This window comes from Phyllobates terribilis, unplaced genomic scaffold (genome assembly GCF_046119375.1).
Source record: "Phyllobates terribilis strain yellow unplaced genomic scaffold, ASM4611937v1 Scaffold_11__3_contigs__length_659146591, whole genome shotgun sequence".
Taxonomy (NCBI): Eukaryota; Metazoa; Chordata; class Amphibia; order Anura; family Dendrobatidae; genus Phyllobates; species Phyllobates terribilis.
The window spans coordinates 93,214,310-93,231,301 of NW_027362771.1; the positions used below are offsets into that span (position 1 = coordinate 93,214,310).

Below are 16,992 nucleotides of genomic sequence, written 5' to 3' on the forward strand. Positions count from 1 at the left end.
TTCAAATATCAGGGACCTGGAGCAGTTTGCCAAAGAAGAATGGTCTACAATTCCAGCAGAGCATTGTAAGAAACTCATTGATGGTTACCGGAAGCGGTTGTTCGCAGTTATTTTGGCTAAAGGTTGTGCAACCAAGTATTAGGCTGAGGGTGCCAATACTTTTGTCTGGCCCATTTTTGGAGTTGTGTGAAATGATCAATGATTTGATTTTTGCTTCATTCTCTTTTGTGTTTTTTCCTTGCAAGCAAATTAAATGAAGATAATAATACCAAAGAATGTGTGATTGCAATCATTTTCAGAAAGAAACTGAGTATTACCTGACAGAATTGCAGGGGTGCCAATACTTTTGGCCACCACTGTATGTCGAGCTAAGAGAAAAGGTAAGAAAGAACACATCTGCATAAATATTTCCTAACAGAGCATAATCTCGTGTCACTCATATTTGGATATGCCAAAATAAGAGAAAAGGTAAGGAATAACGCATTTGTATAAATATCTCCCAACAGAGTATCATCTTGTGCCGCTAATCTTGGGAAATACCAAACTAAGAGAAAAGATAAGGAAAAATGCATCTTCACAAATATCTCTTAACAGAGCATCGACTAATATCACTCTAATGTGGATATGTTGCACTACGAAGAAAGGTATGGCAAAACACATCTGCATAAACATCACCCAACATAGGATCATTCTATGTCACTCATCTTGGGATATGCCAAAGTAAGAGAAAAGGTAAGGAAAAACACATCTCCATCAACATCTCCTGATAGAGTATCATTTCATGTCACTCATTTTAGGATATGTGTCTCTTAGATTGATATGCCTGTATACCCTTTTATAGCCAAGGACTTCCTAAATCCATTTGAGGAGCTTTGTTTTTCCTTTACTAGATAAAATTCATATCTTTCTCTAATCTCAAGAAAATGTCTCACGGCTTTCAGTACCATCTCTATGCTGATGACCCACAGATCTACCTCTCTGGACCCGATATCTACTCACTACTAACCAGAATCCCACAATGTCTGTCTGCTATTTCATCCTTCCTCTCAACTAGATTTCTAAAACTTAACATGGACAAAACAGAATTCATCATTTTTCTCTCCCATCTCACTCAACCCCCCCGACAGACCTATCAATTAAATAAATGGCTGCCCACTCTCCCAAGTCCCGAAAGCTTGCTGCCTTGGGGTAACCCTGGACTCTAATCTCTCCTTCAAACCACATATCCAAGCCCTTTCCTCTTCCTGCCGACTCCAACTCAAAAATATCTCCCGGATCTGCACATTCCTTACTCAAGAATCTGCAAAAACACTAGTGCACACCCTCATCATCTCCCGCCTCAACTACTGCAACCTCCTGGTTTGTGGCCTCCCTTGTAACACTCTCGCACCTCTCCAATCTATCCTAAACTCTGCTCCCCGACTAATTCACCAGTCCCCCCGCTATTCCCCAGCCTCTCCCCTCTGTCAATCCCTTCACTGGCTCCCTATTGCCTAGAGACTCCAGTTCAAAACCCTAACCATGGCATACAAAGACATCTCCTCCATACATCTGTGACCTAGTCTCCCGGTACTTACCTGCACGCAGCGTCCGATCTTCACAAGATCTCCTTCTCTACTCCCCTCTTATTTCCTCTTCCCACAATCGCATACAAGATTTCTCCTGCGCATCCCCCATTTCTGACTCTCGTCTACCGTGGACACTTTCAAAAGGAACCTGAAGACCTACCTCTTCCGACAAGCCTACAGCCTGCAGTAACCACTGCTCCACCATACCGCTGCACGACCAGCTCTATCCTCACCTACTGTATCCTCACCCATCCCTTGTAGATTGTGAGCCCTCGTGGGCAGGGTCCTTTCTCCCCCTATACCAGTCAGCAACTTCTATTGTCTAAGATTATTGTACTGGTTTTTATTATGTATACCCGTTTTCACATGTAAAGCGCCATGGAATAAATGGCGCTATAGTAAATAATAATAAATAATAATAAGGAAAAAAACATCTCACTAAACAACTCACAGAGTATTAACCCGTGTCACTCATTTTGAGATATGCTAAACTAAAAGAAAAGGTAAGGAAAAACACATTTGCATAAACAACTCCCCACAGAGTATAATCTCACGTTACTCATCTTGGGATATGCTGAGCTAAGAGAAAAGCTAAAGAAAAACATGCATACTGAAAAATTTTTCAAAAGTGAGAATGTACAACACTCAACATCTGTCCCTTAGATTGATTTACCGATATGCCCCTTTATAGCCAAGGACTTCTTTAATCCACTTGAGGAGGTTTGTTTGTCCTTTTCTGGATAAAATTCATATCTTTCTCTAATCTCAAGAAAATGTGTATTTTTGAACCGGTTAGTAATATGGTTGTTAAGAACAAGAATATGTATCAAGGCTTTAATGTAAGGCTTTATGGCTCATTTATGTGGGCATCTTATAAACTGTGCAAATGTTATGCACATCAAGTTCTATTCTCCTTGCAGTAGCATCTCTTAAGCATCTTATTTTTAAGTCTTTCTTATGCCATTCCTCTATTATTTCTCCTGGATATGCAAGCATAAATTTACAACTGTGTGTTACCATTCCCCTTGTCAATATTGCATTTTCTTATACAGTCTGACACTATCAGAGCTTTCACAGTATCAGACGGTGTAGGGCTATTGATAAGGAGAATGGTAACAGTCAGCTGTCAATTTAATAATACACATTTACAGAAAGAATAGCAGAAGATGACACACTGCAGAATTTTAGAAATAGATGTTCCATAATTATTTCATGGTGAATACAAGGTTTTACTAAAAAAGAAACTATGGAAAATCATGTTAGAAAAATGTAAAATGCACCTTTGTTAACAATTTCAGGAATATATGACTAGTAACCAGTATATACCACCTGTATGTACAGTATATGCTCAACACTGTTCTGATTGCCACTTCACTTTTTATTTCAGGCAAAAATAAATGTTAATATAGGAGACATTACTGTAAGCTACAAAAATGGACACTGCATAGTTGTGGGGCAATAATAATACAAATGTCATCACTCTTCGCATAACTTAAACTAAATCAGCAATACATAGCATTATCCATAATCTACTTAGAAAATGAAAAAGGGAAAAGCAACAAAAAAAATATTTACAATCTTATAAGATAGAACAACTTTTTGATTGAGGTGTCTGATCAGCTACTGGGACGCTTCCTCCATTTTCTTTCCCTGTCACTGCAGGAGCTGTAAAAACAAGAAGAACTTATGATTATATGAAACAAGGCCAGCGTCAGCACCCGGCGCACCTGGACAAGTGCCAGGGCCCTGAGCAAGCAGGGGGCCCACTCACCGTTCGGGACCCCGGCACACTAAGGGGAAGGTGAGTCGGGGGAGCGCGGTGCCAGCACCCGCTTTGCTCAGAGCCCTGGCTCTTAAACTTATCTCTCCTCGATCCTTCACAGCTCCAGCTTCTTCCATGTCTTCTGACACTGTGACATGTCAGGGGCAGAGGGCGCAATGACATCAGTACAGCCCACCCTCTGCTCTGACAGTGTAGAGAGCCGGAAGACACTGAGGAGTCCTGACCTGCTGCCAATGAGGAGAGGTGAGTATTTGATTTTTTTTAAATGTATGGAGCAATATATGGGGTCCATACTGCATGTAGAATAATATGGGGCCCATTCTATATGGAGCATTATATGAGCCCCATTCTCTATGGAGCATAATATGGGACCCATTCTCTATTGGCTGTAAGCCATAATCATCAACATTAACAGAAATAAACACTTGAAATAGATCACTATGTTTGTAATGACTCTATATAATATATGAGTTTCACTTTTTGTATTGAAGAACTGAAATAAATTAACTTTTTGATGATATTCTAATTTAGTGAGATGCACCTGTATATATTTCTCTGTGGTATCTGTGCATCATGAATCGTGGTATGTATTAAAGGGGTCCACTGAGACTCTTTCGCCCGGGGCACACGAATAACTGGAGCCGGCCCGGATATGAAACATTGGGATACCGGTCACATGAATATGTTCTTCTGGTTATACAACATTCAGTAAACTCACTAAATCCAGTGATACTTTGTAAGCCAGAAATAAATCGATGAGATCCATGACAAAGGGCATAGGCAGAGCTTAGTTTTAGAGAATATAAGACATGATTGTAGCCATAACAATAAATGAGAGCTCTTTATAGTTACCATTAATTAAAGTCGTTTTAATAATGATAATGAATCAAAAAACCCTTTGTGGGGTAAAAGTACTTCATAGTAACATGGCCTACATTCATAAAACAGATTTGTGATACTTATGTTGGAAACCAATGGACACCATTAATACAATGTAATACTAGATCTTATCGTTTCTTTAGCTTTGCTCAATAAGTCTGAAGGCCATGGCTTGCTATATCTCTACCTTGTTTTGCAGGCTGTTTGCCTTCTCTCTCCTGCTTCTCCTCTTCTAGAGCTTTCATTTTTGCTTCATACTCATCAGCCAATGCCTTCCATTCCTTCTTGTTGTTGAGAATCCGGTCGTACATTGGTTGTATCTCCGGATGAAATCTTGAGAATTCCTAGAGGAGAACAAAGATTAGAGGTGGATATGTCATGGCAATCAAGATTGATAATACTTTTATCCATGACCAGTGTTGTCTCCTTTCCCAAGAGATAAGACACTATGAAAAATACCAAGTTCAGTTTGAATGATATTTGATTATTATGGTGTATATTGCAATCTTCCATTTTTAGTATGAGCATTTATTGACCTGAATAAGGAATACATAACATAAAGGAACTCCATGCAACGTCTATGAGACCCATGGTCCATTACTACTAGATGGCAATAACTTTTGCAGGACCCCCTTTTCAGAAAGGCTGCTTTGATTGCAAGCAAGGGACTGGTAATATGCCCAAGGTCATAGAAAGGTTGTGAAAGGGGAAACAAACCAGTTGTTCTGTCTTGTGTGTATAAAGCTAATACCATAATGCCATCTTTGATATGAGGATCCCTTTCTTTCGAAGAATATCCAAAGATGTATAAATTGTGGATAGTAAGTCAGCTCATAGTGACAACGAATTTACCACATACTGTATGTAAAAAAAATATGGGAATATTAATCTTGTCTTAAATCTTGTCTAATATACCATTGTTACCACAAATTCTCAATTGATGGATTGATGGCTGTTCTTAATCCCAGCAGAAATCAACACTTGTCAATAACAAGGTTAACCAAGAAATGGAAGCATTAGATGATCTCTGTATTTCTGCAAAGCTTTTAAATTCTGTGAGGCAGTGACCGGGATCGTATACGAGGGACGTTATATCTCCCCCAGAATGTGTACAGAGACCTATTAAATCCATTGGAGTGCATTGCAGTCACAAACTCACCTGCGGCTGCAATGCAGGAATGAAGGTGAGCATTGGCCTAGTCAGGCTATCTGACTAAGGCAGATTAGTAAAAACCCGGCAGGGCCTTCATTTCTTGGAGGAGGCTACAGGAAGGCATGGGGCGGCCTCCTCCCTCCAACCCCGGTTTTCCAGTGGCTCTTGCCACAGGTCCTTTACAAACTCTCCATTAAGGATTAGTGTTGTTCTATGTTGGAACCTGCTAGGAGCACAGCAGGAAAGCTCAGCAGGATTGAGTGTGGCTGAACCACCGCCTGGGAAGGCTCTGCACCTGTCAGGCTCTTAGCGGCCCGGCGCAGCCGTTGTCCATGGCAACCGTTGTTTAAAGACTCAGGTTAACCCGGCTGCGAACCGGAGGACTTTCTGTTTACCTGTGAGCTGCTGAATAAAAGCTGCTTATGTTGGACTTGCTTGGGTCACTGCCTCAGTTACTGCACGGTGTGAACACCGCCGCCTTACAATTCCCTCAGGACATCCGTAATGTATTGCAATAAAATCATAACAATATTAATTATAATCCTTGCTCTTCTAAATACCAACTTTTTATTTTAATACTAGCTAATTTAATCTTCTAAAACATTACACATGATATATCATAATATGTTATGATATATATTATGATATATTATATATTATATATAATAATATAATATAATAATAATCATCTGATATATACTTACCTTGTAATGTCCTCACATCCTGTTCCGTCCAGATGTGTCCGGATCCCAGAATTCCAAGCGGCGGAAGTTCGCCGACCACCATATTGGGACACCCAAGTGATGGGTGTCTCAACATGGAAACCACTGGTGGTACCGCGCAAGAGGCTGTTGCACCACACACACACAAACACACACTGCATACGCCGTACGCACCGCACACACACACACACACACAGTATACGCCGTACGCACCACACACACACACACACACTGTATACGCTGTACGCACCACACACACAGTATACGCCATACGCACCACACACACACAGTATACGCCGTACGCACCACACACACACACTGTATACGCTGTACGCACCACACACACAGTATACGCCGTACGCACCACACACACACACACACACTGTATACGCTGTACGCACCACACACACAGTATACGCCATACGCACCACACACACACAGTATACGCCGTACGCACCACACACACACACTGTATACGCTGTACGCACCACACACACAGTATACGCCGTACGCACCACACACAGTATACGCCGTACGCACCACACACACACACTGTATACGCCGCACGCACCACACACACAGTATACGCCGTACGCACCACACACACACACACTGTATACGCCGTACGCACCACACACACAGTATACGCCGTACGCACCACACACACACACTGTATACGCCGTACGTACGACACACAGACACACACACTATATAAGCCGTACGCACCACACACACTGTATACCCCGTACACATCACACACACACTCTGTATACGCCGTACGCCCCCCCCCACACATTGTATACGCCGTACGCACCATGCACACACACTGTATATGCCGTACGCACCACACACACACACTGTATATGCCGTACACAACAAACACACACACACAAACACACACTGTATACGCCGTACACACCACACACACACACACTGTATACGCCGTACGCACCACACACACACACAGTATACGCCGTACGCACCACACACACACACACTGTATACGCCGTACGCACCACACACACACACTGTATACGCCGCACGCACCACACACACAGTATACGCCGTACGCACCACACACACACTGTATACGCCGTACGCACCACACACACAGTATACGCCGTACGCACCACACACACACACACACACACACACACACACACACACACACTGTATACGCCGTACATACGACACACACACTATATAAGCCGTACGCACCACACACACTGTATACGCCGTACACACCACACACACACTCTGTATACGCCGTACGCCCCCCCACACATTGTATACGCCGTACGCACCACGCACACACACTGTATACGCCGTACGCACCACACACACACACTGTATATGCCGTACACAACAAACACACACACACAAACACACACTGTATACGCCGTACACACCACACACACACACACTGTATACACCGTACGCTCGACACACAGACACACACTATATACGACGTACGCACCACACACACAATGTATACGCTGTACGCATCACATACACACACACTGTATACGCCGTACGCACCACACACACTGTATACGCCGTAAGCACCACCACACACACACTCTGCATACGCCATACGTACCACACACTCACACACTGTATACGCCGTACGCACCACACCCACACACACACGTTACGCCATACGCACCACACACACACTGCATATGCCGTACGCACCACACACACACACACTGTATACGCCGTACGCACCACACACACACTGTATACGCCGTATGCACCACCAGACACACACACACTCGGTATATCCCATACGCACCACACACACACTGTATACGCCGTACGCACCACACACACACACTGTATACGCCGTACACACCACACACACACACACACACACACACACTGTATACGCTGTACGCACCACACACACAGTCCCTGTATACGCCGTACACACCATACACACACACACACACACTGTATACGAAGTACGCACGACACACAGACACTGTATACGCCGTACGCACCACACACACACTGTATATGCCATATGCACCACACACACTGTATACGCCGTACACACCACACACACTATATACGCCGTACACACCACACACACACTGTATACGCCGTACGCACGACACACACACTATATACGCCGTACACACCACACACACACACACTGTATATGCCGTACGCACCACACACACACTGTATACGCCATATGCACCACACACACACACTGTATACGCCGTACACACCACACACACTGTATACGCCGTACGCACCACACACACACACACTGTATATGCCGTACGCACCATATACACACACACACACACACACTGTATAGGCCATATGCACCACACACACACACTGTATATGCCGTACGCACCATACATACACACACACACACACACACTGTATACGCCGTATGCACCATATACACACACACACTGTATACGCCATATGCACCACACACACACAGACACACACACTGTATACACCGTATGCACCACACACACACTGTATACGCCGTACGCACCACACACACATACTGTATGCGCCGTACGCACCACACACACACCTTATACACCGTACGCACCACACACTCTGTATACGCCGTACGCATTACAGACATATACACACACACTGTATACGCCGTACGGCACCACACACACACTGTATACGCCGTACGCATTACAGACACACACACACTGTATACGCCATACGCAGCCTGTGGTTTTGATATTTTTTGTTATATATAAATAGAAAAAACTTACCTTATATACAAATGTGCATACAAAATCAATAAAACCGCATTGCAGCTTAGGCAGCTCATCTGCTTTGTTCCTGTCCATCATTGGCTATTAAAAAACAATATGTTATGTTTTTTACTAAAATGCGTGTTTGGTAAAAGTCTTGTAAATGTGTTCTGCATGTTACACTGCTCAACCATATAGTCATATATCCACACTGTATTTTACAAGATAAATAGGAGCAATAGAGGCTAAACATGTCATATAATTGCATTATAAAACATCATTCAACATCCTATGTCGTTTTTGCACTAAGATTAATATTATAAGACTTTTGTGTATTGCAGAGAATATACTGGCTAGGTGTGTCTTAAAGAGTCTATATACCCCCTTCCCTTTATCTTTCCCCATTCCTCGGTTGAACTTCATGGACATGTATCTTTCTTCAACAGTATTATGTAGCTATGTAACTATGTGTAACAAATGGTGTATTGGAAAATGTTATTATTAATAGGTTCAGTTTGATTCTATCACTTTAATATCCTCAGATTCAACTTTAATTTCACTTTTTGGAAAGGAGGTACCATGAAATGAGAGATTAACCCATTCATGCCGCATGCCTTTTCCATTTTTGCGCTTTTGTTTTTTACTTCTCTTCTTCCCAGAGCCATAACTTTTTTATGTTTTGGTCAATATGGCCATGCGAGGGCTTATTTTCTGTGGGACACATTGTAAATTTGAACGACACCATTAGGTTTACCATAGCAGGTACTGAAAAACGGGAAAAAAATTCCAAGTGCGGTGAAATTGCAAAAAAGTGCAACTCCAGAGTGGTTGTTTTTTTACCATGTTCACTAAATGCTAAAACTGACCTGCCATTATTATTCTCCAGGTCATTACGAGTTCATAGACACCAAACATGTATAGGCTCTTTTTTATTTAAGTGGTGCAAAAAAATCCAAAGTTTGTTAAAAAAAAAAGTTGCCATCTTCCGAGACCCGCAGCGTCTCCATTTTTTGGGATCTGGGGCTGGGTGAGGGCTTATTTTTTACGTGCAGAGCTGACATTTTTATTGATACCATTTTGGGGTAGATCCGATGTTTTGATCGCCCGTTATTACATTTTATTGCAATGTTGTGGCGAGCAAAAAAACTTAATTCTGGCGTTTTGATTTTTTTTTCATTACGTCGTTTACCGATCGGATTAATTATTTTCTTATATTGATAGATCGGGCAATTCTAAATGCGGTGATACCAAATATGTGTATATTTGATTTTTTTATTGTTTGAATGTGGCGTAAGGGGAGTGATTTAAACTTTTATTTTTTTTTACATTTTTTAATATTTTTAGAAACATTTTTTTTTACTTTTTACATTATTCAATATTCTCCATGTGAGATTATAAGCTGTGATTATCTTATCGTCTCTGCTGCACACAGGAGATCATCAGATCGCCTCTGTGTAGCAGAAATGCTGACTTGCTATCAGTGCCAGCCGCTGGGCGGCGCGATCATGTTAAATGCTGCTGTCAGTGTTTGACAGCGGCATTTAACATGTTAACAGCTGCAGGTGGATCGCAATTCCACCCACGGCTGTTAGGGGCACATGACAGCTGTACAGATCAGCTGTCATGTGCCCGGAAAGGTGCTGGCTCAGAGCGGGAGCCCGCACCAAAGGGGAAGACACGCCATGCGCCGTACATGTATGGCACATGTCGTGAAAGGGTTAAAGGCCTGTTGGCATGTTACTTAAAAGGAATCTTTTTGCTATGTAATCTGAGAGCACCACAATGTAAAGAAAGGGACCCTGATTACAGTGATGTCAGTGTTTTATCAGCAGGAGATTATCACTGGCTGCCTCTTGCCTTGTAGTCCAACCCTGCCCCCAGCAATGATTGGCAGCTTTCTGTCACTATACAATGTACACAGAGAGCTGCTAATCAGTGGTGTCAACAACTGAGCTCTGCTGAATCTGCAACAGAGAAAACAGATTTTATCATAACTGCTGCACCCAGTAAACTAAGAAATACATAGCAGGAATTGGGGTCTCTGCCTCTACATCATGCTGCTGTCAGATTACATAACAAAAACCTACTGACAAATTCCCTTTAAGGCCATGGACACTATATAGACCCTTTGGAAAGGTTTATGCCCATCTTAGTTTTCTGCTCATGAGGCCTATGGGTATAAAAGTTGGGATTAGAGAAAACAATTGAAAATTAAGGATACAAAGACTACTCTCACGTCCATCCAAGCCCCTGATTTATAGCAAGGGGATCACCTCGTATATGAAGAATGAGAATAAGACATGTTTATTCTCTGCTTAACTATTGACAACATCTTTTGATATATTGTACATCTTGTGTTATTTTTTTATATTTTCTTGCACATACTTTTTATACATTAAGTAAACTTTTTCATGTGATATAGACATTGTGTATGAATCCATTTACTGACATCTTGGTAACCACATAACCAATCATGTAACCACCATGATTACATTCCTTAATTCTGTATGTGAGAATACCTAGGCACTGCTAACCATTTCTGCCTTCTCTCCAGGGTCTCCGGCAGTCTCTAATTTCTAGGCACACAACATTCTTCTACCTGATCACTTGCTTGTGTTTTAAGGGCCAGGTCGGGCATCAAGCAGCCAATGTGGTCGTGTTATATCCTGAGCGTATACAGCTATTTTATGGTGAGACTGACAATGCTCTGATTTGCTTCACAATATCTTATTCAGGCAACTTTGAATATCTTATTATAACTAATTTTAGACAATCTTATTCACAATCCTTCATTTAGTAACTTACAATAGGGTTTTGCTGCAATACAGTTCTTTCCAGGTCACCTTGTTCCCAAAACTCGGCTGCAACCAATAGAGCAACCTATAAGTTACAGTAATAGCGTGAGATTTAGTATAATATTACAACATTGGTTTCATATATTTGCTTATTCATCAACTCAGTCATAGAATACAGAATAATGTAACTTTGCACATATTTACTCTGTATAAAACAGTACTTGGCTGAGCAATTCTTCACTCCTCTCTCTGCACCCAGAATCCAACGTCTCATTTTGACACGTCAAAAGTTTTGCACAGTGACCATCTAAATTTTGGTTTCTTTCTAAGGCCACGTTCACACGATCAGTATTTGGTCAATATTTTACAGCAATATCTGTAAGCCAAAACCTGATGTGGTGATAAATATAGAAGTGGTGCACGTGTTATTATACTTTTCCTCTGATTGTTCCACTCCTGATTTTGGCTTACAAACACTGATGTAAAATACTGACCAAATACTGAACGTGTGAACGTGGCCTATAAACAGACTAACGACAGATTATGCTGCCAAAATGACAATTTCTATATGTTGTAAGGGAACGTCTGAGCTTGTTCTAAATGTTATGCAGCTAATAACAACAAAAATAAGACTTTATTTATTTTTGCCTATGTTTAGCCCCATCTTTTACACAGCTGAATTTATATTTCCAATAGCAGAATTCTCTGAGCAATGCCAAACAAGTTTAACTTATCTATTGAACATTCATTCTGGAAATCAGTGTTCGTCAATGATATTCTGACACGTCGATGACATTCCAGTAGATAGCACTCCTCCTTTAAATTACATGAAGATATGACTGCAATGGCAGCAGAATTGTATAAAAGGGAATATGTCAGCCGCTTTTTGCTATGTAATCTGGCACACACCTAAAACCACAATCAATGTCACTAGGCCTAAAAGCTTATGTACACAAGCCAAATGGGAAAAATATAAAATGTTATTAGTGCAATAAATAGTGTAAAAAAGAAATTATTTATATATATATATATATATATATATATATATATATATATATATATATATATATATATATATATATATATATATATATATATATATATATATATATATATACAGTGCTGGCCAAAAGTATCGGCACCCCTGCAATTCTGTCAGATAATACTCAGTTTCTTCCTGAAAATGATTGCAATCACAAATTCTTTGGTATTATTCTCTTCATTTAATTTGTCTTCAATGAAAAAAACACAAAAAGAATTGTCCTAAAGCCAAATTGGATATAATTCCACACCAAACCTAAAAAAGGGGGTGGACAAAAGTATTGGCACTGTTTGAAAAATCATGTGATGCTTCTCTAATTCGTGTAATTAACAGCACCTGTAACTTACCTGTGGCACCTAACAGGTGTTGGCAATAACTAAATCACACTTGCAGCCAGTTAACGTGGATTAAAGTTGACTCAACCTCTGTCCTGTGTCCTTGTGTGTACCACATTGAGCATGGAGAAAAGAAAGAAGACCAAAGAACTGTCTGGGGACTTGAGAAACCAAATTGTGAGGAAGCATGAGCAATCTCAAGGCTACAAGTCCATCTCCAAAGACCTGAATGTTCCTGTGTCTTCCGTGCGCAGTGTCATCAAGAAGTTTAAAGCCCATGGCACTGTGGCTAACCTCCCTAGATGTGGACGGAAAAGAAAAATTGAAGAGAGATTTCAACGCAAGATTGTGCGGATGGTGGATAAAGAACCTCGACTAACATCCAAACAAGTTCAAGCTGCCCTGCAGTCCGAGGGTACAATAGTGTCAACCCGTACTATCCGTCGACATCTGAATTAAAAGGGACTGTATGGTAGGATACCCAGGAAGACCCCACTTCTTACCCCGAGACATAAAAAAGCCAAGCTGGAGTTTGCCAAAACTTACCTGAGAAAGCCTAAAACGTTTTGGAAGAATGTTCTCTGGTCAGATGAGACAAAAGTAGAGCTTTTTGGGAAAAAACATCAACATAGAGTGTACAGGAATAAAAAAGAGGCATTCAAAGAAAAGAACACGGCCCCTACAGTCAAACATGGCGGAGGTTTCCTGATGTTTTGGGGTTGCTTTACTGCCTCTGGCACTGGACTGCTTGACCGTGTGCATGGCATTATGAAGTCTGAAGACTACCAACAAATTTTGCAGCATAATGTAGGGCCCAGTGTGAGAAAGCTGGGTCTCCCTCAGAGGTCATGGGTCTTCCAGCAGGACAATGACCCAAAACACACTTCCAAAAGCACTATAAAATGGTTTTAGAGAAAGCACTGGAGACTTCTATGGTGGCCAGCAATGAGTCCAGACCTAAATCCCATAGAACACCTGTGGCGAGATCTCAAAATGGCAGTTTGGAGAAGGCACCCTTCAAATATCAGGGACCTGGAGCAGTTTGCCAAAGAAGAATGGTCTACAATTCCAGTAGAGCATTGTAAGAAACTCATTGATGGTTACTGGAAGCGGTTGTTCGCAGTTATTTTGGCTAAAGGTTGTGCAACCAAGTATTAGGCTGAGGGTGCCAATACTTTTGTCTGGCCCATTTTTGGAGTTTTGTGTGAAATGATCAATGATTTGATTTTTGCTTCATTCTCTTTTGTGTTTTTTCCTTGCAAGCAAATTAAATGAAGATAATAATACAAAAGAATTTGTGATTGCAATCATTTTCAGGAAGAAACTGAGTGTTATCTGACAGAATTGCAGGGGTGCCAATACTTTTGGCCAGCACTGTATGTATATATATATATATATATATATATATATATATATATATATATATATATATATATATACACATACATATACATATACATATGTGTGTTGCCCCAATATTTATATGATTTGTACACTATTTATTGCATTAATAAAATTATATATTTTTCCTATTTGGCTTGTGGGTTTCTTCCATTGGTGATATACAAAATGAGGAGGGACGGAGACCCTGATTCCAGCGATGTACCACTTAATTTGCTGGGTGCAGCAGTTATGATAGAGTCACAGTTTTCCCTGCTGCAGATCTAGCAGAGCTCAGATGTTGAGCCCTGTATAACCTCGTCCACACCACAGCTTTCTGTGTACATTGTATAGCGACAGAGAGCTGCTAATCAGTGGTGGGGATGTGGTTGGACTAGCAGACATGATGCCAGAAGTCCTGTACTTATAATCTCCTGCTGAGAAAACACGGATTGCATTGAAACAACAAAACACAGCCCAGTAAGTGACACATCACTGGAATAAGGGTCTCTGCTCCTACATTATGGTGCTCTCAGATTACATAACATAATCCAGGTGACATATTTCTATAATAGAGACTTAAAATGTATTTTTACATGGATGGGGTCAGTATACCTTGCTCTGAATCTCCCAGGGTTTTGCAATGGCTGACAGGTCACACGCGGTCATCATCATTGCCCTAACAAGGAAAAAAAATCAAACAATTTTTCCTGGTAATAAAATGCTACTTTATTATATGGACAACATGCATCATATTCATTAGCAGATGATAAGCCAAATTTTTAGATATACTTGTGTCCTAATGCCGTATTATCCTACAATACATCATCAGTAAATCATTTATCCCATCGATCTGGGCCCTTCATCTTTACTTATATAGTATTGACATCAATGTTAAATCTAAATTAAATCATATATAAACATATTTTTTGAAAACTGACTAAAGCACAACCATGACAAAATTGATAATGACATGTAACATACATGACAATTTCTTTGCGAGTCTGTTCTAACATCAGATACTCCGTCCAAGCCTCCTCACTGTCATACGTTTTGGACTGGTCTACTATCTTCTGAAACATAGCCCTCTTCCTGTACGTTAAAAAAAAGAGAGAATCCTTTAAATATTTTTTACATTTTCACTTCAAAGATATGTCCCAGATGAAAAATGTAATTCCAATCAAAGAATCGTCTACATGTAAACTGTAAATATCGACATGACCACAATGTGTGAATTAAAATCTTATATTTTTTACTAGTGTTAGATTATTTAAATTGTCTGCTATGGACTTTTGTACTCATGGCTGGCAGACGACTTACTGTAACTTAGTCCCTTAACAAGTGTTTTTCACTACATTAAATTGGCTACCTTGCACAAATAAAAATAAATCACAACCATTCTATTGTTTGAAGAACCGCCTCCCTAGACCGTAGACATGTGAATGTACATGAAAGTGGGTAGAGATTATCAAATCTTTTGAATTTCCAATCTGCCAGATTTGGAAGTGTTTCTGCGCTCTCCGGACTACAACACAATTAGTGGTATGATAAAATTGTAGGTTTATTGTCAACGCGTTTCAGAGTCCACTGACTCCTTCTTCAGGGCAACTATACATAAAAAAGATTTTTTATGTATTTGTTCAATACTGTAAGGATTGTCTTCCAGTATCTATTGCTGGGCTATTCCTCTTACAAGCTTAAAATCCACTAAAAAAGGTTGCTGCAATTCCTGCTTAGGCTTTCATACAGGCTACGATAGTCCCTCTTGATTTGCTGATCTATACCATTTGAGGCAATAGCTGCAAGGCATTAGGGGAAAGCCTGGTCAGTCGCGTCGGTGGTCATGTTTGCTTCCTGAGACTGATGCAATCTTCTGCAATGTGTAAAATGGCAATGCACATTTTTTGCAATTAGTGCTAATTGAATTGCAAGGTGTTCCAGAAGGTTTACTTAAAGGGGTGATCTGAAACTAATATTGATTTTCATCCTATATGTCTCCCTATTTACTTTAATAATATAATATTTTTTCTAATATGGTTTAATTAAAAAGTCATTACTCTTCGCTCATTAATCTAACTGCTTTATTTAGATTTTTTTTACCCATTTTCATTTTGCTGATGCTTTGAGAATTCCCACTGCATGCTGAAATACTCAAATGGAACATCATCAGGGATAGGGGGGGCAGGTGGGGAGCTGCGGTCACTGCTGAAACCTCTGTCTCCACACTGAAATGAAGCGTCATCAGTGGCGTGTATTTTTGGGGGCTGAGCTAATTTCTGTTCTCCCAGTAATCGCAATGGTGTACAACGTGCACTGACAGTGCACTCTCTTGCTGGCTTGTCATTTCTCATCAGAGCTGGTGAGGGAGCGCACTGTCACTTTGCACTGAGAGGAATATTGCACAGTAAAAAGGGATCTCGTACTCAGTTAACGTCGGAATTGACAACTGATCCATCCAAAGTACACCAGAGTCTAGTCCAGACCCTGAAACGGACATCACTGATGACACTTCATTTCAGGGTAGGGACAGATGCTGCAGCAGTGACCGCAGACTCTCCTCCCTGAAGACATCTTGTTTCAGTATCGCAGCATGC

The 16,992-nt window shown here is 40.8% G+C and overlaps 1 protein-coding gene across 1 annotated transcript in view; it reads right to left on the reverse strand.

Annotated features, from left to right (window-relative positions):
* Window positions 1-443: 443 nt before the first annotated feature.
* Window positions 444-16,992, reverse strand: part of PDE6A (phosphodiesterase 6A) — a 213,713-nt gene continuing 197,164 nt past the window's right edge. Inside the window, exons 17-22 of the mRNA XM_073650655.1 lie at window positions 15,383-15,490; window positions 15,014-15,077; window positions 11,652-11,726; window positions 8,865-8,948; window positions 4,418-4,574; window positions 444-3,233 (exon numbers count right to left, since the gene is read on the reverse strand). Of these exons, the coding sequence (XP_073506756.1) occupies window positions 3,148-3,233; window positions 4,418-4,574; window positions 8,865-8,948; window positions 11,652-11,726; window positions 15,014-15,077; window positions 15,383-15,490 (574 nt within the window). The 3' untranslated portion in view covers window positions 444-3,147. The remainder of the gene's footprint in view (window positions 3,234-4,417; window positions 4,575-8,864; window positions 8,949-11,651; window positions 11,727-15,013; window positions 15,078-15,382; window positions 15,491-16,992) is intronic.